Raw genomic sequence first — 26941 nt, 5'->3', positions numbered from 1 at the left:
CGTCATGGTATATTGCACTTTTTACATGCTATGAAACTAAATCGAGTCGTTCTAAAAGCCTCATAAGCGTCTGGACTAGTTAGCATAGGAAATTATTCCAAGCTTGTTACTCATCCACACCCGCCATGGTATATTGCACGTTTACATGCTGAAAAACACTAGACAGAGTCGTTCAAATAGCATCAAGAAGTCTTTCCTCTTCCAAAAAAACATTCTGGTCTTTGTTAGTCTTGTATTATTTTAATTTTAGTTTCTTGTGTACTATTGGAAATTAGTATGGCGTTCATTATCACTGAACTAGTATATATTTGTCTAGGGGCCAGCTGAAGGACGCCACCGAGTGCGGGAATTTCTCGTTACATTGAAGACTTGTTGGTGACCTTCTGCTGTTGCTTTTTCTATGGTCGGGTTGTTGTCTCTTTGATACAATCCCGATTTCCATTTTCAATTTTATGTTTTCTTGCTTCGTAAACCCCATCTGATAAGTTTGTTCGATCTTACTACAAAACCACTTATAGTTTTATCAATGACATTATCAAATCCATATCTGGTGATGTTGGCTGATCAATCATCATTCTAAATCATAGTCTCATCTTCAAACACCATTCATGTCAACAACGAAGTTTTCTTTGAACTAAACTAAGCTTTTCCCACTTCCAAATGCAACCCAAAGTTCGTCTGCCCCTATGTCACGGAATAACGAAACAGCAATGACAGCAACAACAGTATCGACTGTTCGAGTCATGACTCAGTTAAGTCTGGGTATCACTGCATCACACACATGCATCTTGAATCTATCATAAGCCTCTTCATGTTAACATGGGGCTAAACTTGAAACACCATTATGCGGTGGATAACACTTAACATCCTGAGCATTTGTTGCTACAACTATCTTTTCCTCGAAATCTATTGAGCAAGCTCCTGTGAATAAAAACTAAAAAGTTCTTTCTTAATGTCGACATCTCTCAGAAAACTTTGCCAATTTTGAGACATTTGATTTGACCCTGGATTCATCTATGTATTTCCTTTCCCCTAAATGTAGCTCTTGTAGCAGCCTTTAAACTACCGGTATTGTCGATGTACGCATCCGAGACTACATCCACTGTTGTTACAGTTTCGAGGTGTTTCATAACGAGTATGCTGATAGGGAAGTATGTCCTTACTTTAAAAAAAATCGTGAAACTTTTACAAGAATGGATAAAGTCTCGGATGCATATGGTAGTTGTAGCAACACATGTTCAGGATATTTTATGTTAACCACCACGTAATTTATTTCAAGTTAAGCACCATATTCACATTAAAAGGTTGACACTACAATCATGGTGCATGTGTCTGATGCAGTGAGACATGCACTTAAACGAGTCATTATTCGAACAGTCGTTAATACTGACGATGCTGTCATTACTGTTTTGCTATTCCGTGACATAGGGGTAGACGAACTATGGAATGTGTTTAAAGTGTGTTTTAAAGCTTTGGATACATATCTTTCAATGACTTTTCAAATGCACTAGCGATGAGTGATCACACACACATTTTGTCATCCATGTATTTACCGGTTGTGATTCGGTTTTTGTTTGCTTGAAAAGGGGGGACTGCGTGGTAGACATTGATGGCATTTGAAGATGTGACTTTAACATAAAGACTGATAATTGGTCCGCCTAAATCACCAGTGCTGACTGTTAGATCGCACAAACTTATCACATGGGGTTATCATGGTTAACAAAGCTAGAAATAACTATTTACGCAAAAGGGGAGGCTAACCCTCAATTTAGTCTAGTCTTTTCCAGCATGCAAAACGTACAATACACTAAGACGAGCTTAAAATTGGCTCTTATGGTACCCAGTCAAAGCGTTAATGGATGAAGATGGGACAAGGAGGATCACTTTTGAAAAACTCATTCTAAGGCCTCATCATTTTGTCAGAGGCTTGTACCTTGTGGATGTAAGAAAGATTGCCGCGGTTGTTGTCAATGTGAAAAATCATCTCTACCTTTCCCTGCGTCGTTTGCAGGTGATGGTGACTTGAAATTAACATGGTTTTTTTACCAAATAGTTGTAATTTTTAAAATTTGTTAGTACTTAAAAGTGATTTGTTTTGTTTTGATCAATCTATTCAAAACTCTACACACAGGCACTTGTTTCTGTCAATATGGGGTTTACTATCCATACCAGTACAAAAAAAAACACAAGGTAGCTAACGGGAATTTTCAATGTGTTCGCTTCAACCAATATTTTATTACTTTCCCTTGCCCCTTTCACGAATACACCAGTCTTTCGGTAATTGAATTATCTTTACAATGAAACAACTCTCACGTACCTCGAGAATACCCCTCAAACAGTATAACACACTTGATATGAGAATTATTGACCTTTTTTCAGACCATTGAATTTGGAAGGACTAAACTTCCGGTTTACTTAGGAAGTTAATAAAACACAGCAATCTGATTGGCCGAATTCATCTGGTTACCTGTTTATTTGTTCTAGTTACCAGAAACCAGAAAAATGTGACCAATGGGATTGCTCAGTTTTATTAATAACCTAAATAAACCGGAAGTTTAGTCCTTCCAAATTCAATGGTCTGGAAAAAGGTCAATAATTCTCATCTCAAGTGTGTTATACTGTTTGAGGGGTATTCTCAAGGAACATGAGAGTTGTTTCATTGTAAAGATAATTCAATTACCGAAAGACTGGTGTACTTTTATTCGTGAAAGGGGCAAGGGAAAGTAATAAAATATTGGTTGAAGCGAACACATTGAAAATTCCCGTTAGCTACCTTGTGTTTTTTTTTTGTACTGGTATGGATAGTAAACCCCATATTGACAGAAACAAGTGCCTGTGACTCTACATCGAAGATATGAATTGAGGAGTCATCTTTGACAATTAAGCCATATTGGGTTTTTTTTTTACAGGAAGTGTTGACTTTGTATTTAGATATCAACTACAGAATATGATTAGTGGTTTAGAGGAAAAATAAAAGCCAAAAGTTTAATGACCATCACAACAAATACCACGTTCTTCACATTTAGAAAAGAAGTTGAATATCAAATAAAAAAAATTATATTTCTATGTCCGCCATTTTGAATATTGTCGGAAGAAAGGATTTTTAAGACATATGTCTTATGGAAGTACACCACTAATTAATGGTCCCATTGCTCTCTATGTTAAATTCCTCCGTTTCAAGTAGGCACACCTCTTTTGTTTAAAGTTCAAATAAAGTGGCAATCATTGCATTTCAAAGCAACACTTTATGGTGTCTTGTACTGGTAAATCAGCATACCTTTAATGGCATATAAGAAAGAACTGGTTCCCGAAACTTTGGATGTACAAAAACAGGTACTTCAGATCTGACAAACAGACAAAATCTACCCTCTTTTTAAAATTTGGTGCATTTTTTTTTAATATTCAAAATCAAAAGTCCAAAAGTGTTCTACAATGATCACCAGTCCTTCAGCTTTCATTTGATACCAAAAATACCTAAATATTCTACATATTTTGAAAGTTACAGTCATGCGTAGGAACTATTTTGTGTTAAATATGTACTACTTTCTGGTATGTGCTTTCTGGCCGGGCCCGAATTAGTAGTGTTACACCTTATAGGCCTACATTGTATCCCTTAGAAGCATCAAAGAAAGGTTCTTTCACAATTTATTGATAGTAGCAAAACGTTAAAAAACATTTCAATCACCCTCCCTAAAAAATAAGTACAATGTCCGCTATGTTTGATTTAACCGGATGTAGGCTTTTTTAAAGACATCTTATCTCTATAATATATCCAAAAGTAGTGCATAACAAAGGTGCGTACAAAATATTATTAAAGCAGCGTGATAATAATACCTTTTCACATACAAGCCTTCGATATTGGGCCGATTTAAGTATGATGTCCGTCATTTTCGATTTTACCGGAAGTGAGACATTTTTTTCAACTGCCTCCATATCTGAAATACAAAAGTAATAGTTGAGAAGGTCTATGCCAAATTTCATGCTTTTTAACAGGATGTGCACAATTGGTCTGCAATGTGCTTGTAGCCGCTGGACTATAATCAATATCGCAACCTCCGATGGTGATTTCCATTGTTTGCGTTTTCTTGTTCTATTACGGTTTCTAGGTTCATCTTTTAACGAGGTCTGATTAGGAAAAGTGACGATGTCCTTGATCAATTGAACTTTTATCAAAGTCACACGTCCAGAAATAAGTTGAAGACATTAGATTCTTACAAGTTCCTGAGTTATGGTCCTCAATGATATTTTTAGAACCGTGAATATGTTTTATATTCCTCAGGAAGACTTATATCTTTTCGATCAAAGCATTCTCGAAAAAAGTTGTGCCTTGATGATAGAAATAATTTCCACCAGTTACTGTTTTTGTCTTACTATTACGGCTTATGTGTTCATCCCGTGAAATGGTCTTATGATAAGGAACTGAATAGCTGATCTGCCAGGGACGAATCCTATAGTTTTTATCTGTCAGAAAATAGAAACCGAGGATCATTTTGATTTGACGCAATCTTTTTTTTCTTTTTAATAGATGTTTAAAAAAAAAAGTTCATACGAAATACAGCAAGTCCTTCTCTCTTTCTTGAAACATATTTTTTTGTTTCTATAATGATAATTAGCTCCAAATAGAAACAAACACTGTATAATAACTTTGGTGTCAGGCCATGCATAATTTTCACCATAAACAGTGATTATTTAGATAGAACTGATCTACAATATACATTCTTTGAAACTATTTCTTAATTATTTTTTTATTCATGATGTGGTATACCGGTATCTATATTTTCTATACATGGAACACATTTATATTAATCATGTTCATGATAGTGCTCGATTAGTCAACTTTATATCCTGTCAGTGAATGAAATAATGTGACAAAAGTATAAACGTCATGTCTTCTGTTAGTTTCCTATTGGTAGTTGTACCATCCTCAAATATATCTCTACGTACATGTTTAGAAAATACAAATTCATAGAAAAGTAGAAATACAATTGGTAGGAACACTATGGTACAAAAATGCATGGCACAAATAAACATTTTACAAAACGCTTTGCAAACAAACATCTAGTCTGAGATGCATGACTTTTTTATTAGTTGTTAGTGGCTTTGAACTAGCTGTCAGCAACGACAAGTACTCTCAGATCGGTTTTAGTGTCTTTTTTTACAAACTGTTGTTGGAATATACAAGTACTCGGCGACGTCCGTGTTTTTGTCAGATGTAATTTCATTGATATCCATCTGATGAGTTGAGTTTTTTTCAACTGATTTTTATAGTTCGTTCTTATGTTGTACTGTTACCACCACTGTCTCAGGTTAGGGGGAAGATTTGGACCCCGCTAACATGTTTAACCCCGCCTCATTCTGTGTGTATGTGCCTTTCCAAAGTCAGGAGACTGCAATTCAGTGGTGCCGTTTGTTGATGTGTAACCTATTTGTTTTGCGTTCTTTTTTTTAACATAAATGTGGCCGTTAGTTTTTCTCGTTTGAATTTGTTTTACATTTTTCATTTTAAGGGCTTATAAAGCTGACTAAGCGGTATGGGCTCTGCTTATTGTTGAGGGCTGTACGGTGACCTATAGTTGTTAATGTCTGTGTCATTTGATCTCTTGTGGAGAGTTGCCTCATTGGTAATCATTCGAAATCTTCTTTCTTATATCTATTTAGCGCGGTTCTTCATTGAACCAGACAGGTGGTGGGACGTATCAACAAATTGACTATTATAACGGATAGATAAATAGAACAGGATATAATTGGCTGGACAATCACTTTTCATAATTCAGACGCATTATAAATATTTAAGGGTCATATCTGATATCTGATACTCACCATGGAAGGAATTAATATAAAATGGAAAATAGAAAAGGATACTATAGTTCAGTGGCAATGGATATCACACTAATCTCCAAAACATAAAAAAACAACATAAAAACACACAAAACTCACAAAAGTCAGAGGCTCCATACACGGAACAGGCAGGGTTAATTATATTTCTTTTCGTTTTGAGATTTCTTTCTATTTCCGTTGCGCAATACTGAGCAATTCGGTTTTCGGACTTTAAATACTGTTTTACGCGCCCTTTTCATTTCATCGAGAATTCACACACCAAACTTGTTCGACAACTTTATTGACAATGTGAGTGACGAGGAAGACCAACGCGATGTGACATGTACTAACCGAGATTATGAACCGCCTAATCAAACAGACCCAGATAATCATGTAGGATTTTTTGAAGACGCCTTTTCTTTGTTTTCCTGTCAACTGGATACTGCCAACCGTCTGAACCTTTATTACAGGAACTCCGTTGAAGAAAAAGCTAGTTCTGATCTTTTTCTTCCACCTAGTGCATCATATACAGAAATATCGTCTAGGAGTAGGAGCACGGCTGGTGGAAAAAGCGTTTACACATCAAGCGAGTACTTTGGTGGAAAGAAAGGAGCAACCCTATTTTACTACTGCAACGAGAAAGGCCATTAGGCCTAACCATGTACCAGGAAAGTAAGCAGATATCCCCAAGAGAAGCAGTTGCAGTGATTCAGTTAAGTACCAGTTTTATAATTAAAACGAGCAAGATAATGAATATGAAAATTCACTCATAAGATAGAAACCCATTCTATTATGGTAGCCTTTTCAAAAATTTTCATTTTTGAAAGATATTTTAATTGCAAACAATTTTGTTCTCAATGTTATTCCTAAAGACTATTTAATACCTTTTTATAAAAATAATTCTGCTTTTACGCATTCAGTATTCGTGGAGCGTAACGGGTAATTAGTAAGCTTTTAGAAACGCGGGCAGCTATTGAATGCCAAGATCAGATTCCTTTTATTTGGTTATAAATCATAGGGCATATTGGATATTGTGGATATTTCAGAACACAACTAAATATCTTAAAAATTTCAGCTTTCACATTTAAATTCTCTACAGCAGCACGAGTTTTCAAAAGTTTTACGTCCTGTTGTTAAGCATTTTCGTTTGCAGGGCCTAAAGAATTATGTTATACTTTGACGATGGCTGGGGAGTAGAGTAGAGTATGATGCACAATCTTTTGAATGTTATCTGATATCTTGTTGATATATTTTATATCCGCAGGTTTATTTGTTGTTTTTGTTACCCAAGAGAAAGGCGTTTGGAAGCTTCTCAAAAATTAACTTTGCTTGGTTTTGAATGTGATATGCATAATTCTATTCCGGATCTTCCTTTACACTGTTATATTTTTTATTATTTGTTTAAAACTCAGCATTTATCCGGAAATAGAATGACCTAGACATTAATATGAACATGCCGATATTTACAGTAATTGTTTTTTTACTTTGATGATTGGTTTGTATCCAATTTGTATTTTAATTATTTTGATAAAGTGTGCGGTCCATACACGTGTGACCTGTTTTCAGACAAAATTTAACTGTTAAATTGCACCATCTTTTAAATTAATAAGATCAATTTCACATATACTTACCTGTAAAGTCAAGGCACTTTGCTCGTACCGAAATGGACATCATCAACTGTGTTGCCTTTATTGTGGTCATTTACAATGTAATTGTAATAGGTTTAAATACTTCGTGAAATATTTAATCGAGTACGCCAAACCCAGCAGGTTGTTTCTTAAAGGCTCTGATATTAACTGAATTTCGTTGCTGAGAAATTATCATTTAATATTTCATTCTGAGGTTAGATTTCAGAAGCTGAGGGCAATTATATATTTATTTTCCGGTGATGGGAGTTTATTTTATACATTGTAACTACCCGTGATGGCCGTGATGGTTATTGCGACTTTTAACCTGTTATAGGTGTTTATAATCTAACAGATAATTTCCCGTGATAGGATTTTGTTTATTTCCCCGTGACAGGATTCTATTTATACTTTGTGATGGGATTTGTTTACGTTCATGTGCTGGGATTTTGTTTATTTTCCCGTGATGGAACTCTAATTATCTCCTGTGGTTGGATTTTGTTTATTTTCCCGTGATGGGACTCTATTTATATCCTGTGATGGGATTTTGTTTATGTTCCCTTGATGGGGTTTCAATTTATCTCCTGCGAAAGGATTTGTCAAATGATCTCCAACTCCGTGACGGAGACCCTTGCAAGAATTTATTAAATCTGATAATTGGTACCATATGTCATTTTTTTTTCAAGTCTGAAATTTTACAAAAAGTTTTTTTGAATAATTATGAAGAGATGAATATCATTAAGAATTTAAGAATATGTTGTTTGAAAACTGAATTTCATTGCTGAGAAATTATCATTTAATTTTATCGTTCTGAAGTTAGATTTCTGAAGCTGAGGGCAATTGTATATTAATTTTCCCGTGATGGTATTTTTTTAGACATTGTAATTACCCGTGATGGGAGTTTATTAAGACATTGTAAATACCCGTGATGGGAGTTTATTTAGACATTGTAATTTCCCGTGATGGGAGTTTATTAAGACATTGTAACTACCCGTGATGGGAGTTTATTAAGACATTGTAATTACCCGTGATGGGAGTTTATTTAGACATTGTTATTACCCGTGATGGGAGTTTATTTAGACATTGTAATTACCCGTGATGGGAGTTTATTTAGACATTTTTATTACCCGTGATGGGAGTTTATTTAGACATTGTAATTACCCGTGATGGGAGTTTATTTAGACATTGTAATTGCCCGTGATGGGACATTATTTAGACATAATTTCCCGTGATGGGAGTGTATTTAGACTGTATTTGCCCGTGACGGGAGTTTATTTAAACATTGTAATTACCCGTGATAGATTATTTAGTCATTATAATTTCCCGTGATGGGAGATTACTTAGACATTGTAATTACCCGTGATGGAATTTTATTTAGACAGTGTAATTACCCGTGATAGGAGTTTATTTAGACATTATAATTACCCGTGATGGGAGTTTATTAAGACATTGTAGTTGCCCGTGATGGGAGTTTATTTAGACATTGTAATTACCCGTGATGGGAGATATTTAGATATTGAAATTTCCCGTGATGGGAGTTTATTTAGGCATTATAATTACCCGTGATGGGAGTTTATGAAGACATTGTAATTGCCCGTTATTGGAGTTTATTTATACATTGTAATTACCCGTGATGGGAGATATTTAGATATTGAAATTTCCCGTGATGGGAGTATTTTTAGACATTGTAATTACCCGTGAGGGGTATTGCTACTTTTAAACTATTATAGGGTGTATAATCTAATAGGTAATTTCCGTGATGGGATTTTGTTTACGTTCATGTGACGGGATTTGGTTTATTTTCTCGTGTTAGGACTATGTATCTGCTGTGATGGGATTTTATTTCCGTTCCCGTGATGAGATTTTGTTTATGTTCCCTTGATGGGGTTTCAATTTATCTCCTGCGAAAGGATTTGTCAAATGATCTCAACTCCGTGACGGAGACCCTTGCAAGAATTTATGACTGAGTCTGATAATTGGCACCATATGTCATTTATTAGTTACGTCTGAAATTTCACAAAAAGTTTTCGATAATCATGTAGATTTGAATATCATTAGGAATTTAAAAATATGTTGTTTGATGCTGCAGAGTTTTCATGATTTTAGCGAGCTTGCAAATATTAAAGTATACAATTTATCTTTTTCACAAATCTCATCTAGGTTTTATGATAGAAAGTAGTAAAACTGATGTGTATAGACAGGGCAACACTTTTTGTCTTGCGCTAGAACTAACTCGGACTTGTGTCCAGTGGTATTTATATATCTTTGATCTCCAGCGAATATGTATTCAGAGCAATTAAAAAGTAAAACAATATATACATGTACGTTATGCAAAATCAACAAACCTATTTCATATACCAGAGCAAGAGAGCTATTTTAGATGCTTTGTGTCAAGCTGGTTTCGATAAAAAATAAATTTGAGGAGTGGATGCGCGACTCAGCTCATAATAAAATACAAGATAGAATTTTAAAAGCACACAGTAGATGAAAGTCAGATCTATTAAAAGACGGTTACATAAAAGAAAATTTATATAGCAGGTTATCTTATTTATACAAGTCTACACCGGCATATTTCCTTTGTTTTGTCGAACTGTTTGGTGTGTATCTCCTGCCATATTAGTCTTTGTTGTTTCTTTATATAGCATAAGAAATAATTTATGTTCGGACGAGCAAAGCGAGGTAGAACATAATTATATTTCTTTTCGTTTTGAGATTTCTTTCTATTTCCGTTGCGCAATACTGAGTAATTCGGTTTTCGGACTTTATATACTGTTTTACGCGCCCTTTTCATTTCATCGAGAATTCACACACCAAACTTGTTCGACAAATTTATTACATTAAGATTGAAATATTATGCTTTGTATAAATCCTAATTCTTTGTATTTTCTTTTTGTAGATATTAGTAGAACAGTTGAGATGAATATATAGATAATACAATGACGCATGATGTATGGACTTTAATATTCAATTGCACGGCATACATGTATTTTGAAATGTTATATTAAAACTGTTTGGTGTGTATCTCCTGCCATATTAGTCTTTGTTGTTTCTTTATATAGCATAAGAAATAATTTATGTTCGGACGAGCAAAGCGAGGTAGAACATAAACATGTTTTTTTGAGATCTCAATCCCCTATAAATCTAGTCAATTTAGAATTATCAAAAACACATTAATACGCGCAGTAAAGCTCACTTTCAAAGAAGTTTGGTGTTAGGCTTGTCGTCGATATAGGTATAGATAGCAAGATCCAGGAAAGTTAATGCTCATTGTCAGTTTTAGCTTTTCAGGAGGATAACATTTTTTAGTGTACATACTGAAGTCGTCATTTTTGAGCGCTAATGTTCAAATATCTAAAGAGTTGGATCAGATGTAGTTTCAATGGGTCTATGCTGATTTGGTCATACATTGTAGCTCATACCTTTACAGAAACAAGTCTGCGATAAGTGGTACACAGTTTGTGCCCATTTAAATTTCGATAACCGATGCTAGTTTACAGATGGACTGCATACCAGTTTGGAAAAATATGCATAGGGAAAGTCTGTAATCTCAAAAACAAATATGCCGTTGCTATAAAATATTTTGGAATTAAATTAGTCTTTTTAGTTATTTTGTTGGAGTGCATAATTGTTGAGAGAGACCATTTTGTAATCTTAGGTCAAACGTCACTTTTCCCAAGTTCCCTTATTATATTTTAAATAAAACACATGTTTTTAAACATTGTCAAAACTATTTTAGGTTCGATTTTGATGAAATTTCTAATGTTAGACTCACAAATGTAGACAGTTTTTATTGTTAATGTGAAATATTTTCATAACATGTCATTACTAGGAAATCATTGTTTGTATACAAATATTGAAATTAAATGTCAGTTTTTCCTATATAGCCATATGATTTTGTCTTGCAATAATTTATATTTGTTTTCAAATTGTGATTTCCCTAAAAATATGAATCATAGATATCATAATTATTACAAGACACTACAGACATTTCTGCATTTAATTAAATAAAAAATCATTCAATTTGGACAACAAATATTTTAAGTAGAATTTTTATTCAAATATGTTTTTTATAAGAAATATATAGGGGAATTTCCGATAGGTGAAACACTTTTGACCTGAAGCGCTTCATCTTAAAATTGTGCGTAGTTCAATGCCTTTACGACCTTATAATATTCAAAGGGACACTAGCTACGAGATATACAAAAAATCTAATATATTTTATTTTTTTGGCTCAGTCATTAATGCAATGCAAATAGTGAAATAATAATTCGCTTTTAGCAGCCGGTATAGTTCAATTTTGTCAAAATAACCTTAAAAAAAACCTTGATTATGATTTATTCACTTGCAAATGAATAATTCGACCTCATTGAATTCGTATTCATATGAACTTCAAATTACTCCCTTAGCTTGAGATGAATAACACGTGAATTGTTTGTGTAAAGTTATTTAAAGTAAAATAATGTCAACATTGAAAGTGAAACAAAGGTAAATCATTTAATTGACTGCTTCGATCCACAAAATATCATTCGCATACAGGTAAATACGATGATAAACATTTATTTTTTATCTTTAATATGAAATTAAATAGACGTAGAAAAATCTAACAGCACGAGTTTGCTTACTCTATTTATATTTATATTTATGTTTACATCGCTTAAATGGTAATCGGATGACTTTAGAGGTCAATTCGATAGTTTTAAGTACTATATATACCATGGTTTTTACGAGTTAACATATTTAAACAAACGAATCCGAAGGATGAGTTTGTTTAAATATGTTAATGAGTAAGACACATGGTATATAAAATTTGTAATATAAATAAAATGATTGACAGCTTCAAGACCTTCAACTTATATTGGAAATTGATCACGTTACAGTTTTATCCAATGAAATGGAAGCTCGCGCAAGTCACTTTTGCGCCTCGTGTATGATCTTTTGTGTATTTCATGTAATAGAACCCCTGAATTTGCAAAAAGGAAAGGGAATGTCAGATTTTCCCGATTTTTTTTTAGTTTTGCGCCCCGTGTATGGTTGTTTGCGCAAGTAACTTCATAATGTCATCAGACTGAGGTAAACAAAAATATCGGATTCCAGCGTCGGACAAGGATTAAATAATTATTCTAATGGGGTTTTAATAGTTCGGATAAATGTTTTACATTGTAATAAATCAAATATGAGAATTTGATTAAAATCGGTGAACATGAACTTTACAGCTAGTGCTCCTTTAAAAAAAGAAGCACCAATTTCTTATGATAATATTATTAGCTACTACCCTGAAATAACGAGTTAAATCAACTCAACTGTTTTTTGTTTTTGTTTTCTAAAATATTTGAATGCTTCTTTTATAAATTGTATTGAGGTGTAAAAGCGTTATCGGCACATTTTGATCTGCAAAGCACGATCAACGCAATTACAATCCTATTTTTTCCAAAGCATCATTCCTTATATTTACAATTTTATGCTTCAACCATGAAGTTAAGTTTTACATCAACATTTTTGTTTGTTTTCTGTGCAGTGTTTTAAATTTAACACGGAAGGCACGTGCACTCAAATATCCACTTCATTTGAACGTGGGTAGTTGTTTCATTGGCAATCATGCCACATTTCCATATATAAATATAGCTGTTGTATTCTATACAAAAAAAGAACAATATATTAATGTCACTCAGTTGTGGTCAGGCAATCGAAATTGCGGATTTAAATGAAACATACAGTCATGTAATGTCGTTATAGTGCACTTTTTATTTTGTAATACAAAACACGTGCAATATATGTTGCTTTGTATAAGTTCGACCAATTAAATTTACGCACAAATGCAAAATCTTTGAATTATACAACGATAAAAAAAAAAAAAAAGACATTCTGATAGTCTTGTAAAAATATTATGACTGAATTCTCTATCGCTTTTGTCATTTGAAGAAAAAAAAAACATTTTCTGTCATTGAAGTCTTATACTTTTCTCACAGATCAAATATATTTTTACTGTCTCAACTGTGTATTTCCTACCTTTACCTTTTTCAAGGAAAATTTAATATGTAAAAATTATAGTGTTTTTTTCAAATTTGACCGAGTGCTCCTAAACAGGAGGGAATTACGAAAGACTCGAGAAGTAAGGCAATTTGATGCATACGTCAATCAGGGACCGCAATCAAAACACACAAAAGTCCGAACGACATCGAGTGAATTTAAACATTTGGTTTTCAACATTAAATAAGCAATTATACAAATATCAGGTATATTATATAAATCCCCCATGTATAGAACGAGTATGCATACTTTTAACTGAGACAATCAAAGATACTCATTCAATTTGCTTTTTCACGCAAGAGTATAATTATTACTTTTTTTTGAAAATGTGAAAGGAAGAATACGATATCATTTTTGATCACAAGAAATCATTTCAAATCATTAGCGCACAGTTTTGTTTTTGGTTTTTTGAGACAGAGAAAGTGTATGATGTTGTTGTGACTTGTTATTTATACATCCTAGAGGTTATTTGGCAAGAACAAATGTTTTATATAATGTCTTGTAATACATATCAATTTTTATGGTATGATGTGTTTTAACACAGTAAATGACAGTCCGAATTACGTGAAAAGTGATCATTTATGGACATTAGTATATAATGTACATGTGACAACTTGATATAATTAACAGTTCCAGCGCACAAAAACAATTTTCATTTACACAATTTTGAAGTTATGTAATATGTTTCGTATTGAACTGTAATACGGTATACAGAAAGTAGCAGGGGGAAATTATCATATTGATTGGGAGGAAACATATACTTTGTTTGAGTGAGTAATAATGGATGCACTGTAAAATATAATGTGTTCTTAATGCCACAAAATTATTTATAACATGCATGTCCTAAACAATTCCAAGTATTTTTTTCTTTTTGTAAATACTAATAGGTTTTTTCTTATTTACTTCCTATAAAATAATGACTTCTGTCTTTTAAATTACCAGACGTATTAATTCATAAGATTTATGGTTGAACCACTTCTTTACAGTGGTAAGTCAACAAGGTCATGGTATTATTTATAATTTTGCTTGAATGTGATTAACCAAGAAGTGAAAAAAAATATCTGACAAGTATATATACAAGAAAGAAAATAAGTTAGAGAAGTTTTACCAGGGAAAATGCGTTCATGTTTAATTGTTCATAATTAAATGAGAACCTACAAACACACATTTTCCTTTACATATAAAATTGAGAATGGAAATGGGGAATGTGTCAAAGAGACAACAACCCGACCAAAATAAAAAAACAACAGCAGAAGGTCACCAACAGGTCTTCAATGTAGCGAGAAATTCCCGCACCCGGAGGCGTCCTTCAGCTGGCCCCTAAACAAATATATACTAGTTCAGTGATAATGTAGCTTTTTAATTGTCCTTCTTATCGTTTTCCCCTATCATTAACAAATTGTATCCTTTAACCAAATTTGAAATATTCAGAACTTCTACAATAATTTCAGTCAACGTAACTGACATTTTCTGAATTCCACAAGATATTTATAGAAATTAGAATGATTGTCTTCTCTCTATCTGTTTTCACAGAGACAGTATCGAAACCAAGTAGAATTTGAATATCAAGTTGTCTTACTCAAATACTTTGCATATGTTTACAAATATTATTAATGAAATGTTTTAGAATATACACGCTATTAAAGATAGTTTCGATACAAAATACAGTCGAATTTTACCCGTTGTTCTTTGATAAACTTGTACATTTTCGAAATCAAAATGAATGAATTTGCATGTGAAAGAATATATGTCTTTTCTTCTTAATGGGGTCTCTTTGGTTGAGTGTTCTTTTTTAATCATCTTCCGTGTAAACTAACCTGTTAGGTCTTAAAGGTTTGTGATTTCGTACCACAATCTATTTGTAACGATTTTAAATTTCCTAGCAGGTACCGGTTAGCCTTTGTCTTTATAAGAATAAAAGGACGCGGTATGATTGCTAATTATACAGCTCTCCACAAGAGAACAAATGACACGGAAATTAACAACTATAGGTCACTGTACAGCTTTCAACAACGAGTAAACTCCACACCTTATAGTCAGCTGTAAAAGTCCCCGAAATGAAAAATGTTAAACAATTCAAACGAGAAAACTTCGGCCTGATTTATGTACCAAAATTATGAACGAAAAACAAATATGACAAAACGGAACAAACGACAAAACCATTATATAACAGGCTACTGACTTTGGACAGAATGTTGCGGCGTTACAGTAGTTTGAAGGTGCCAAACCTCCCCTAACCTGTAAAAGTGGTGATACAGTACAACAAGTGAAAACACGATAAAAATAAATTGAAACGGTCTTAACTCATTATCAAGATACTTAAGCAGAAATATATCTAATAAAAAACAACAGAGTTGACGTGACAGGGTACCTTTTTATCTCCACAATAAAAACACACAGATCTGAGAATACTCAAAGTTACTGATAACTTGTTTAAAGTCAATAACAACTAAAAACACAAATATGGACTAAAATAACAACCTGTACAAATCAAACACCCAATGAATTTAGTGTAAAGACGTCATAAACAATCAGTGGAAAAAAATTACCTTGTGCAATGCCAAGATACATGCATGAATCGACAGTTTGTAGAGCTGTACTTTGACCTCAGTTTCAGGTAAAGAAATATATGTGATTTTTTTTCTGAGAAAAGTGCTTTTGACCATCCACAAGAATTTGTGGTCAACCGATGTTCAGTACTTCAGTACTTTGATTAATCTATCAACGGTATTGTCCGTCAAGCATTATAACTTGTAATTACTTATTGCCTTAATAACTTTGTCATATACATGTATATATGGTCTTATCTGAGACAGGATATTGACAAATTTGACATTTATGTCCGAAATTGCGATGCCGACACCAAACTCTTTGAATTCGTTTAAAAGAATATAACTATGAATAAAGAAAAATATCTACTTCCAGATATGAATATATCTACCGTATTTTTTTCAGTTTTGTTCAAGTGTTCGTCTTTAATGTTTAAAGGATAAGCAGTACTAATATTTTTTTCAATAGTCTAGTATTCTTTTAATTTTAGGCTAATCTTATAAAAACAAGTAGTTTTAGTTTTTCCGCCAGCGTTTAAAGATATGAACATTAGGGCAACTATTTGACAAGTGTCATGTTTTAATAAATGGGAGACTTAAATTGAATGTCCACTTCAGTAATGTAAATATGAGGACAACGAGCTTTTCTGAATATATGTACCGTGTTATTACCCACAACAGTATATTATAATATTGTACGAGCTTCAGAGAACAATTGTAGGTCTTTCCACATCAATTTTCTGAATTATTGATTAGAAGCTACTGCCAGTTTACTCGAAGTCACTATTGACTCTCAAGCATATGTTCCTTCATACTAATTCAATAAATATTGTTAAACAAAATTGTAAAGGACCCATCACACACCAGTCATTCAGTACATATTTACATGGTTTAAGTTATATTAGATTTGTGATTGGTTACCCGAATAACTAGGACACTATATTGTTGTTGAATGTTGAATCATCTATATTTGACAGATTTATTGATAAACTGTTCAGAAGCTTTAAGTGTTGGTAAGGTTGATGTTTGAACATTTATGATTTTAGTTGGTGATATTGTTTTGTTATGTTGTTGCACTGATTAAGGTGTATGTATAGCTGCGTCATGCTGTAGTACTTTTTAATACAAGTAAAAATTTCAATTTGTGTAACTAATCATGTGATCTGCTGTTTTGATGGGCTGATCTTGTTTGCACCAATCGTCATTTTAATGAAAAATTCCTGATATGTATCTCATGTATTAATTGTGTTTCAAGTTTGTAACATTTGGTCAAACAAAAGCTTGGTATATCATGATCTTACTAGAGCATTGTACGCAAAGATCTTGCTATAACTCGTACACCTATTGCACACCAATCTATAGTTAGAGAATGACACAGTAAGACTATGGCACACCAATCTATAGTTAGATCTTGACATCGAATGACTTTTACACACAAAGCTATAGTAAGACTTTTGCAAACCAATCTATAGTACGGCTATAGCATACCAAGCTATAGTAAGACTTTTGCATACCAAGCTAAAGTAAAACCATCACATATCAAGCTATAGAAATTTTAGCTTGATGTACAACGGTCTTGCTGTGCCAAAGTCTAACTATCATAGCTTGGTGTGTAAATGTCTTCCTGTGCCGTCTTCCTTTTTTTTAAAGGTGTTTTGTATGACATTATTGTAATGCTTAGTGATATACTGAGAGCACATTTCGTAATAACTAATTTTTGGGCTCTCTGTGTCATTACTTTTGGATGATTTACATTGCTTTAAAGGTTTTATTTTATTTGATAAGGTTAACGCAACGTTTTTTCGTCGACTGAAATACAAAAATTATTTAAAATTTAAATGATTATCAATTTTATATTGTATGTGAATACGTTTTATTTTTCATGTCAAATATGTGAACCTATATTTAGGAGCATCATTAATAAACTATTGACTTAATAATGACTAACAACATTAATTGACATTGTAAACATGTCAATATATATTCATACAACTTCTGTCCAGCAATAGTCAGATAGATATATAATTATTGTTTATGGTTAAAAATAACTCATAAAGATGATTAAGATGTATGCATTTAAACAACATATACACCAAAAAAAGCTATTTATTAGTTCATTTTAACTTTAACTCGCCAACTATTTTAAATCGTTCTTGTCCAAGGCTAAAACCTATTGATCTCTGCATTTTATACTGTTAATGAGTGTTGTATTTTTGTGGGCTTTTTTGGTGGTGTAGATATTATTTATTTATTCTATGTATGAAATAGGGTATTCGGGTGGAATATCTCATTAGGAAAACATTAAAACGACATAAATTTAATCTATGTATATTTGTTTTCTTCAGATCTCTCCTGTGAAAGTGACAATGGAATATATACAACTGCTCATATTAGGATATTTAATAACAGTATGCTCTTCTGCACGTTTGGACACACAAAAACATTCAAATAGATATGAAAATAATGCTTCATTTAGTGCTAGTTCAAATAGACCAAATCAAATATATAGAAGCGAAAGATCAAATGTGCCAAGACAAATTTCTGGGAATGTTGGTTCAAATATGCCAAAAAGAATAGTTATTGGTTCAAAACCGGGAATGAAGAGTTTTTCTTTTAAATCTGCAACTAAAAATGGAGCAAATTTTCAGCCGCAAATGTCACATAAAAACAATATACCATCAACACCAAAAGATGTAAATCAACAACCTCGGCCTAGCAGTATGAATCAAAACCAACAGCCACGGCCCAGACAGACGAACCAACCACAGTCTAACGGTCGGAATCAAAACCAACAGCCACGGTCCAGGCAGACGAACCAACCACAGTCTAACAGTATGAATCAAAATCAAAATCCGAGGCCAAAGCAGGCGGAACTATCTCATACTAACAGTATCAACCAAAATCAAAAACCGGGTCCGTCCCACACGGAACCTTCACATTCTAACAGAATAAACCAAAATCAAAAACCAAAGCCCAAGAAGACGGTACCATCACATTCTTTTAGTATGAACCGAAATCAACAACCAAAACATTCTTACAGTATAAATCAGCGTCAACAGCAACAAAATAGGCCACCATTTTCACAACAAACAAATCGGCAGTTTCAAAGGACATCTTCGAAGCCACAATCTAATGTAAACCAACCACAGATACCTACTAATTCGAAACTTCCACCGCCGCCGTCAAATATGAACCAACCACAACCACATCCAAATTTCAACCAACCACTACCGCCTCCAAATTTGAACCAACCACAACAACCTCAAAATTTGAATTTAAAGCAACCATATTATCAACCAAATGTGAATCAACCAAAACCACCACCTAATGTGTATCAACCACAACCACCCCCAAATATACATCGACCACAGCCCCAACCAAATGTGAACCAAAGACAGCAATATTCCAAACCAAATGTGAATCAAAGACAGCCACCACCAAATGTGAATCAGCAACAACCCCAACAAAATCTGAATCAACGACAGCCACCACCAAATGTGAATCAACAACAGCCCCAACAAAATCTGAATCAACGACAGCCACAGCCCCAACAAAATCTGAATCAACGACAGCCACAGCCCCAACAAAATTTGAATCAACGACAGCCACAGCCTCAACAAAATCTAAATCAACGACAACCACCACCAAATGTGAATCAACCACAGGCCCAACAAAATTTAAATCAACGACAGCCACCACCAAATGGGAATCAACCACTTAATCAAGGTTCTGATTTTCAATATCATACAGTAGTGGCTTCTAACAATCCTAACAATGCGCAAACATTTGTGTTTACTGCTTCATCCTCCCAAGCGTTCCCACAAGGTAATAAGAATGCGCTGCATGCTGATATAGACAAGCGTAACAATATTACTGATACCTCGGTGATGGGAACAAGTAGAATAGATATGCAAAGTAGTATTAACCATACTGGCATGGTCAGTTATAACGGTCTAACCTTTTTCAGATCAAACTCTGTGCACGCGTCAACGCAAGCGCCTAGCAAACATGTTAACATTTCTAATGACACTCATAGGATAAATCCATTGTCTCATATTCGTTCGCCTAACAAAAGAAAAATGAAGCTGTCAAAGATGCACAATTCAAAAAATATTTCTAAAAATCTAGTTTCGACAGCTAATAGTTTCGATAATCCCAATACGATATCAGATGCCACTTCAATCAATGCGCATAGGAAAGTAGTGCTCGAACACCTTAATAAACTGTTTGAAAATATGCCAATATTTAGTTTTAATCATAATGGTAGAAATGATGCACCAAAAGGCAAATATAATCAACAAAAGGATAGTAAAAACAGTAACATAAACCTCATGAATCAGAATGTCAACCGCGTGGATAAAATTCAACATCCATTAATTCATAAATCATTCTCATCTGTTGATTTTGCTACACCGTACAAAAGTGAGACATATGTAGTTAATAGCAAACCGTTCAATACTTACGGTCAACTGACAAACAATGATGTGGTACACGTGCCAATATATCAGCCAATTAAGCACATGGTCAATCTCAACGGTAAAGAACTAACAAAAAAGACCGATTTATTTACAGTTTCTCGGAAAGATCCTTATACTCCCAAGAAAGGGTCATATAATAGTGGCAACAGTAGACAAATGAACGTTCTGTCAATGTTGGAAAATAGTTTGTTACATTTTGAAGGATAAAAAAATAAAACCGATGAATTGAGGATCAAGAATCAACCAAGTTGGTTTGTTTTGTCACCTCCAATGATACATAATAGCACAAACCTTACGTTACAATCGAAAAACCAAACACATTCAGGAAAACAATTGAAACTGAATCCAAAACAGAGCGTTCCATTAAAGCATTTCGATACTGGAAAGGAAAGTTCACTTCTTCATGTTATTGTAGCAAATGTTACTGAAATTCAGAATGTGTTTTTCAACAATAATACAGATGACATTAAATTACGACTTCAAAAGTCAGATAAAATCACTCTCGGTGATAAATTACTAAAGGATGGAGACAAAAAAAATGTTTTAATAACAGGACCAATGTCAAATACAATTGAAAGTTCCGTGAACATTTCCAAATTTGAAAATCAAATACCCCTGTATTTGAACAATATCAAAATAAGTGAGACTGGTAGCGAATCAGCAAGAATAAACACGACTATGTTATCTTCATTAAACCAATCTATAGCCACATCGCAACAACATAATGAGTCTACTACTAGTCACCTGTCAATCTTAAACGATAGCTCATTATTACCGTACTATGCAATGAATGACACTACCAAAGTATCACAGCGAATGAACATTTTGTCAACAGAAGACAAACTTACTACAAATCCGACTGCTCAAAGTGTAACCACAATCACTGACTCCTTTCAACCTCTCACGACAGTGTTTAATAAAATTACTACAGTAACATCAGGAACTAATGGTGTAACAAATGCTCCATCTGCTTATCAGAATATTGGCAATGTCATTCCAAAATTTGATACTTCGAAAGCAATTATATCACATGGAATATCGGATACAGCTACAGTTAAGAATGAAGAAGGAAACGCAAGCATCATTGCAGGCAATAAGAATGAGTTATTAAAGACAAACATTCCAAGTAGATGGAATTCAATTATCGAACAACATAATAGTGCCGGTGAACACGCGATAAATAATAGAAATAGTACAGTTCTATATTTATCAGTTGAAAATATGACAAACTATGAACCTAAATTGAAGGACCACATGAATACTAGTCGTCTAGAAACGAATAAAGAAAATTTACCCAAAACGCTTTTTGAAATAAACCATTCAAAACCAAACTTGCTGAACTCGAGTATTCTCTTCACGAACGAAACGAGAACCGAGAATATAGCAAGTGGTATGAATACATCACAAAGGTTGCAAGTAAAGATTAAAGATATAGATACAACTGCTACAAAAACCAAACCGGTATCTGCAAATATAGCAAATTTGTACAGCAACATTATGGCTAGAATAAAAAGTATTTATTCTAATGCTAAGACAATAGATGCGCATGCTAGTCATGGCGAATGGTATCCACATGACGTTAGCAGATCTTCAAATCCTGTAATAATCATTCCCAATGAAGCGATGTTAACTTACTTGGCTCCGGGTTTTATTAAAAGCTTCAGTACAAAAGACAGCAAGTAAAATAGACACAGTTATTACAAGCTAATTCACAGACGTATCCAGAAATCACTTTATTTGTAATTTAAAAAAAATAAGATAATCGATTTGTTTTTTAATCTATAAAAGAATGAAGGCACATTCAAATGACTTCTGATTTGTACGTTTTGCATATTAAGAAATGATGGATTCAATGTTATCAGACTTATTCTAAACATTGAGGAATATTTTCAGTGGTATTTTCTAAAAACATTCTTCAATGTCATATATACCACATACACAGATAATTAATGTGTGTAGGGTTATCTCTGTCAGCTTTATTTATTTCTGGTGTGTTAAAGTAGTAAACAAGTTATTAATCTTTAAAACAAATCGCACATGGTAACAAGAAATTGATACATTTAGTGAAATAGTTTGAATTCGTTTTCAATTGAATGTTGCGATACATCATTTTCAGTAAACACGTGTATGTCATTAATATGAGAACCATCGTACAATGTATAACTAAATAATATTTTATAATACGACTCGAGTATTGATCGATAGAAAATGTCTCATTTACATAATTCCAATCATTTCGTATTCTTTTTTTATTTCCTTCTTGTGCATTTAAATTAATATTATTTTTATCCTGTCGTGCCAAACTAGCTGTATGAACTAAATAAGTTCTATTGTGTAAGGTGTGGATTATTACATATCATATTTGTAACTTTTGACAATCTGATTTTTTTTTACTTATTTGTATTTGTACGTTTTGACAATCTATGACTATGTTAATATTCATACATTTGTATTTCCGTCATGTAAAATAGATTACAATGCGTTAATGTAACGACTCTATTAATTTTGTCATTACTTTAAAACATGTCTTATTTGAACAAAATATTACTGTATTTTGAACATGTATGTTATATTATTTAATCTTATTTCATTTTCTATTTGAGATTGCATTTTATACATAATTATATTTTTGGTATTAAAGTGTTTATATTTATATATTTATATTTATTAAAATAATTTCTGATATACTGTGTACAACTGACTAGATATTAATACTTCTCGACTTAACATTATTATATTGCTCAAGTCTGTGTAATGCCTTGATGCCAATAGTGCAGCCTTACAAAGGAATCGTCACCCAATGAAATATAAAGGTCAAAAAGCGAGCTAGATTTTATCATGTAAGAATCAATTAAATACAATACAACTGAAACACCTGTTTTTGTTAAAAACATGAAAAAAAGCATAGCTACTTATTTTCTTCTCCTATAATAATATCTCAAACATTTGCTATCATATGAAAGAAATGTTATGATTGAACGTTAACTTCAATCATTTAGAATCATTGTAAAACAATAAGTCAGTATTAATACAAATATTTAGTTAAGGTAGCTCAATACAAAGATTTCACCACCCCTATCAGAGTGCTTTAAAATTATGTCCACACTGAATGAATTTAGCTTCTTTGTTATTCATGGCATACCAAAATAGTTTATATATTCTTGTACAACACAGTGTGACCTTCAAAACTCTGTCTCGCTTTTTTCCTTCTTTATTTCATTCTCTCATAAACCTACAATGAAGTTTGCAACATCAATTCATAAAATCCCTAAATTTAATTAGGTATAAAATTTGTTCTATTGATGCGTTTGGAAATCTGAGACACAGATTTTGAGGTCAAACTGTGCTGTACAAGCATCTATAAAATATTTTGGGATGCTATGAATAACAAAGAAGCTAAATGCATTCAAGTATCGACATCACAATATAGAAACTAATTACATAACAATTAATTATGTAATAATTGTGTCATAATGAAATTATCACAATTTGAAAGATAAATCTTTCTTCTCTCTTTTGGTACCTCATTAAATAATGATGAGAGGAATTCCATCAGTTTAAAGTTGTCTGTTTGGGAGTGAAAAAAATTTTGTATTGTGCTACCTTAAATGATTGAGTGTTAGTTGAATGATTTGAACAAGCTGCATATGTATCTCTATGTTTATTACCTTCTCTGTGTATTACTCTCTCATAGGTATGTTTATATTTATCACCTTCTTCGTGTATTACTATACTTACGTTTATATAGACTGTCCTCTTTGTAATGTTTGTTGCTAAAAGCAATTTGTAATGACGATTGGTCAAATTACAAACTTTTAACCTTTGAAAAATAATTTCAAAATAATGTTCAAAAATATCAATATCTTCCGATTACCAAACTCGCTGATTTTGCTTTACTTTGGTATTTGAGATCAGATTCGCGATCATTGAGTTCTTTATGAGCTGCTTATTAATACTTTTCAACTAACATTATCATCCTAAAACCATCGTTCCCTAAAGATTAACAAAATGTTTTACAAATAATATTCACCATCTACAACTTATAGCTTAGAGTTAGATATTAAGACGATCATGTTTATTCTTTTCTGATGTCTATTCTTTATACAAAAATAATCAAAATTTTCAAGGGACTCTAAGGATATGTTTTCAAATAATGTGTATTCTTATTTTAATTGCATGTATGACCTTGAACTGATTATTTAATTTGAAATAAAAAAATCCGCCTATTTGCATGATAAGAAGATGCCGAGCTCATAAAGTATACTGATTGGGACAATATTCTCAATATAGTTAATAAACTGTTATGATTTCGCGCAGTTACTACTTGGGAACGACGATTTACTACCATGATTCCCTTTAAAACCTTATTTTTAATGTATTGTTTTGTAATTCCAGGTCCACCTCGACATTATCAGTCTCCACCACCTGGACAGTTCCAGGTCCCACCAAAAGCCCCACCTGCAAACCAACAAGTATACCAAAGACCTCCAATACCACCTCACATGATAAATCAGCCGCCAATGGTACCACAAGGACTAGTGACCGGTAATGCTCTTTCAGCAAGTAATCTATCCCAGGGACAGCTTGTTCTTGGTTCTATTCAACAAGTTCCGGTAAACGCAGGACCTCAAATTGTTCAACAACCAGTGCAGGATTTTACTGTTCAAACCTCACTTACTAATAACGTAAATTTGTTACCTCAACTGCAACAGGGCGTTCAACAACAACAAATCTTACTTCAACCACAAGGACAACAAGCACCTGTTCAAATCAACCCAGCGCAACAAGTTGGCCAACCACAACAAACAGTAAACCAATCAGTACAACCTGCTCAGGCAAATCAAATTCAACAAGGCAATCAACCTTTGTCTCCTGTTAATCAACCAATTCAATCCATTACTCAAACACAATTATCTCCAAATAAATCCGTACAAACGATGGTGTCTAGTCAGCAACAACAACTATTTATGCAGCAGCAGCAACAACTAATTCCTATTCAAACACAACCCGTCAATCTGCAGCAACAGCAACCAGGAATGCCTATTCAAAAACAACCGGTCAATCTTCAGCAACAACATCAAGCGATGTCTTCTCAAACACAACCCGTCAATCTGCAGCAACAGCAACCAGGAATGCCTATTCAAAAACAACCGGTCAATCTTCAGCAACAACAACAAGCAATGTCTTCTCAAACACAACCCGTCAATATGCAGCAACAGCAACCAGGAATGCATATTCAAACACAACCCGTCAATATGCAGCAACAGCAACCAGGAATGCATATTCAAACACAACCCGTCAATTTTCAGCAAAATCAACAAGCATTGCCTATTCAAACACTTCCTGTCAATCTTCAGCAACAGCAGCAACATCAAGTGGGATTTTCACCTGTTCCTCAATACCCGCATCAACAACAGAGATATATCTATCAACCTCAATATCATCGTGGTGTCTATCAACCACCAGTCTATCAACCTCCAGTTAAATACACTAGACCTGTTACACCAAGGCCAACTCATCAACCAACTACTACAGCAACTACAACAACAACACCGAAACCTCCTCCACAAACTGAAGCTCCCGAATATGAAGGATTAGAGGTTGAAGGACCAACCCATGCTCCGCCTCAAAGTTATCAACCTGGGTCAACTCAGCATCAGCAACATCCTTACTATCCACCGACTAGAACACCAATGCAGGACTTTTTTATGATGTATCCTTTAATTGACTACTACTTCAAGTAAGGATTTACGCTTGCTCGGCATACCTTAAAAAGTGGTAAGATGAAGGCAATCAAAAAAATATTTATGCTCAATGGGACTTTTATCGATAAGTTGCGTATAACGCAAATATTTCGAATGGTTTGGATCTTTTCGATTATAGAAGAGGTTTATATTTCTTGCGAATACTTTCTACGACGTTGCAGATGGAACTCGTCAGTTCGTTGTTTGTTTTTACAAAATAAACTACATGCAGAAAGTGTAAGGACAAATTTTTTGAGCGTTTTGAAAAAAATACATCTAATATTTGTCAAACTGTGTAATAATTGCATTGTTATAATGTTGGTATTTATTTAATTGTTTCTAAATTGTTTGTGAATAATAAAATATAATTTGATGTTGCATGTTTAAATTGATCTTAAAAAGGTTGAGAAATGTTTTTTTTTATCATTTGCATTCTAAGAGTTGTAATTCTTTTTGAATAGTGGCATAATTGTCTTCGTGATTGAAAATAACTTAATAAATGTTACACTAAAAAGAAAAATCATAAGTAAGATATAAACATTTATGTGTAACTGAAATTCTCTTATGCGTATGGCAAGAGATACAGAAGAGGGCACTTTAGAAACATTGAAATGTGTATAGCTTAAAAAAACTTTTCTCGTAATGTCTCATTCTGGAAAGAGTCTCATGTCTTGCATTGTCGATAAACATCTGGAGATTTA

The 26941-nt window shown here is 33.3% G+C and overlaps 1 protein-coding gene across 3 annotated transcripts in view; it reads left to right on the top strand.

The window, feature by feature from the left end:
- LOC134706522 (putative mediator of RNA polymerase II transcription subunit 26) overlaps positions 1-26617 on the top strand; it is a 29718-nt gene extending 3101 nt beyond the window's left edge. The window contains exons 1-3 of one of the 3 annotated variants that reach the window (XM_063565536.1): positions 14129-14239; positions 18364-19843; positions 24892-26617. In XM_063565536.1, the coding sequence (XP_063421606.1) occupies positions 18385-19843; positions 24892-26240 (2808 nt within the window). In that variant the 5' untranslated portion in view covers positions 14129-14239; positions 18364-18384 and the 3' untranslated portion in view covers positions 26241-26617. Of the gene's footprint in view, positions 1-14128; positions 14240-18363; positions 19844-24891 lie in introns of those variants that run through there. The other 2 variants (XM_063565538.1, XM_063565535.1) reach the window with 2 other exon arrangements.
- Positions 26618-26941: the final 324 nt, after the last annotated feature.

The sequence above is a fragment of the Mytilus trossulus genome, chromosome 2, assembly GCF_036588685.1.
Source record: "Mytilus trossulus isolate FHL-02 chromosome 2, PNRI_Mtr1.1.1.hap1, whole genome shotgun sequence".
Taxonomy (NCBI): Eukaryota; Metazoa; Mollusca; class Bivalvia; order Mytilida; family Mytilidae; genus Mytilus; species Mytilus trossulus.
The sequence above is the reverse complement of the archived record's forward strand: the minus strand, read 5'-3'. Positions and strand labels throughout refer to the sequence as shown.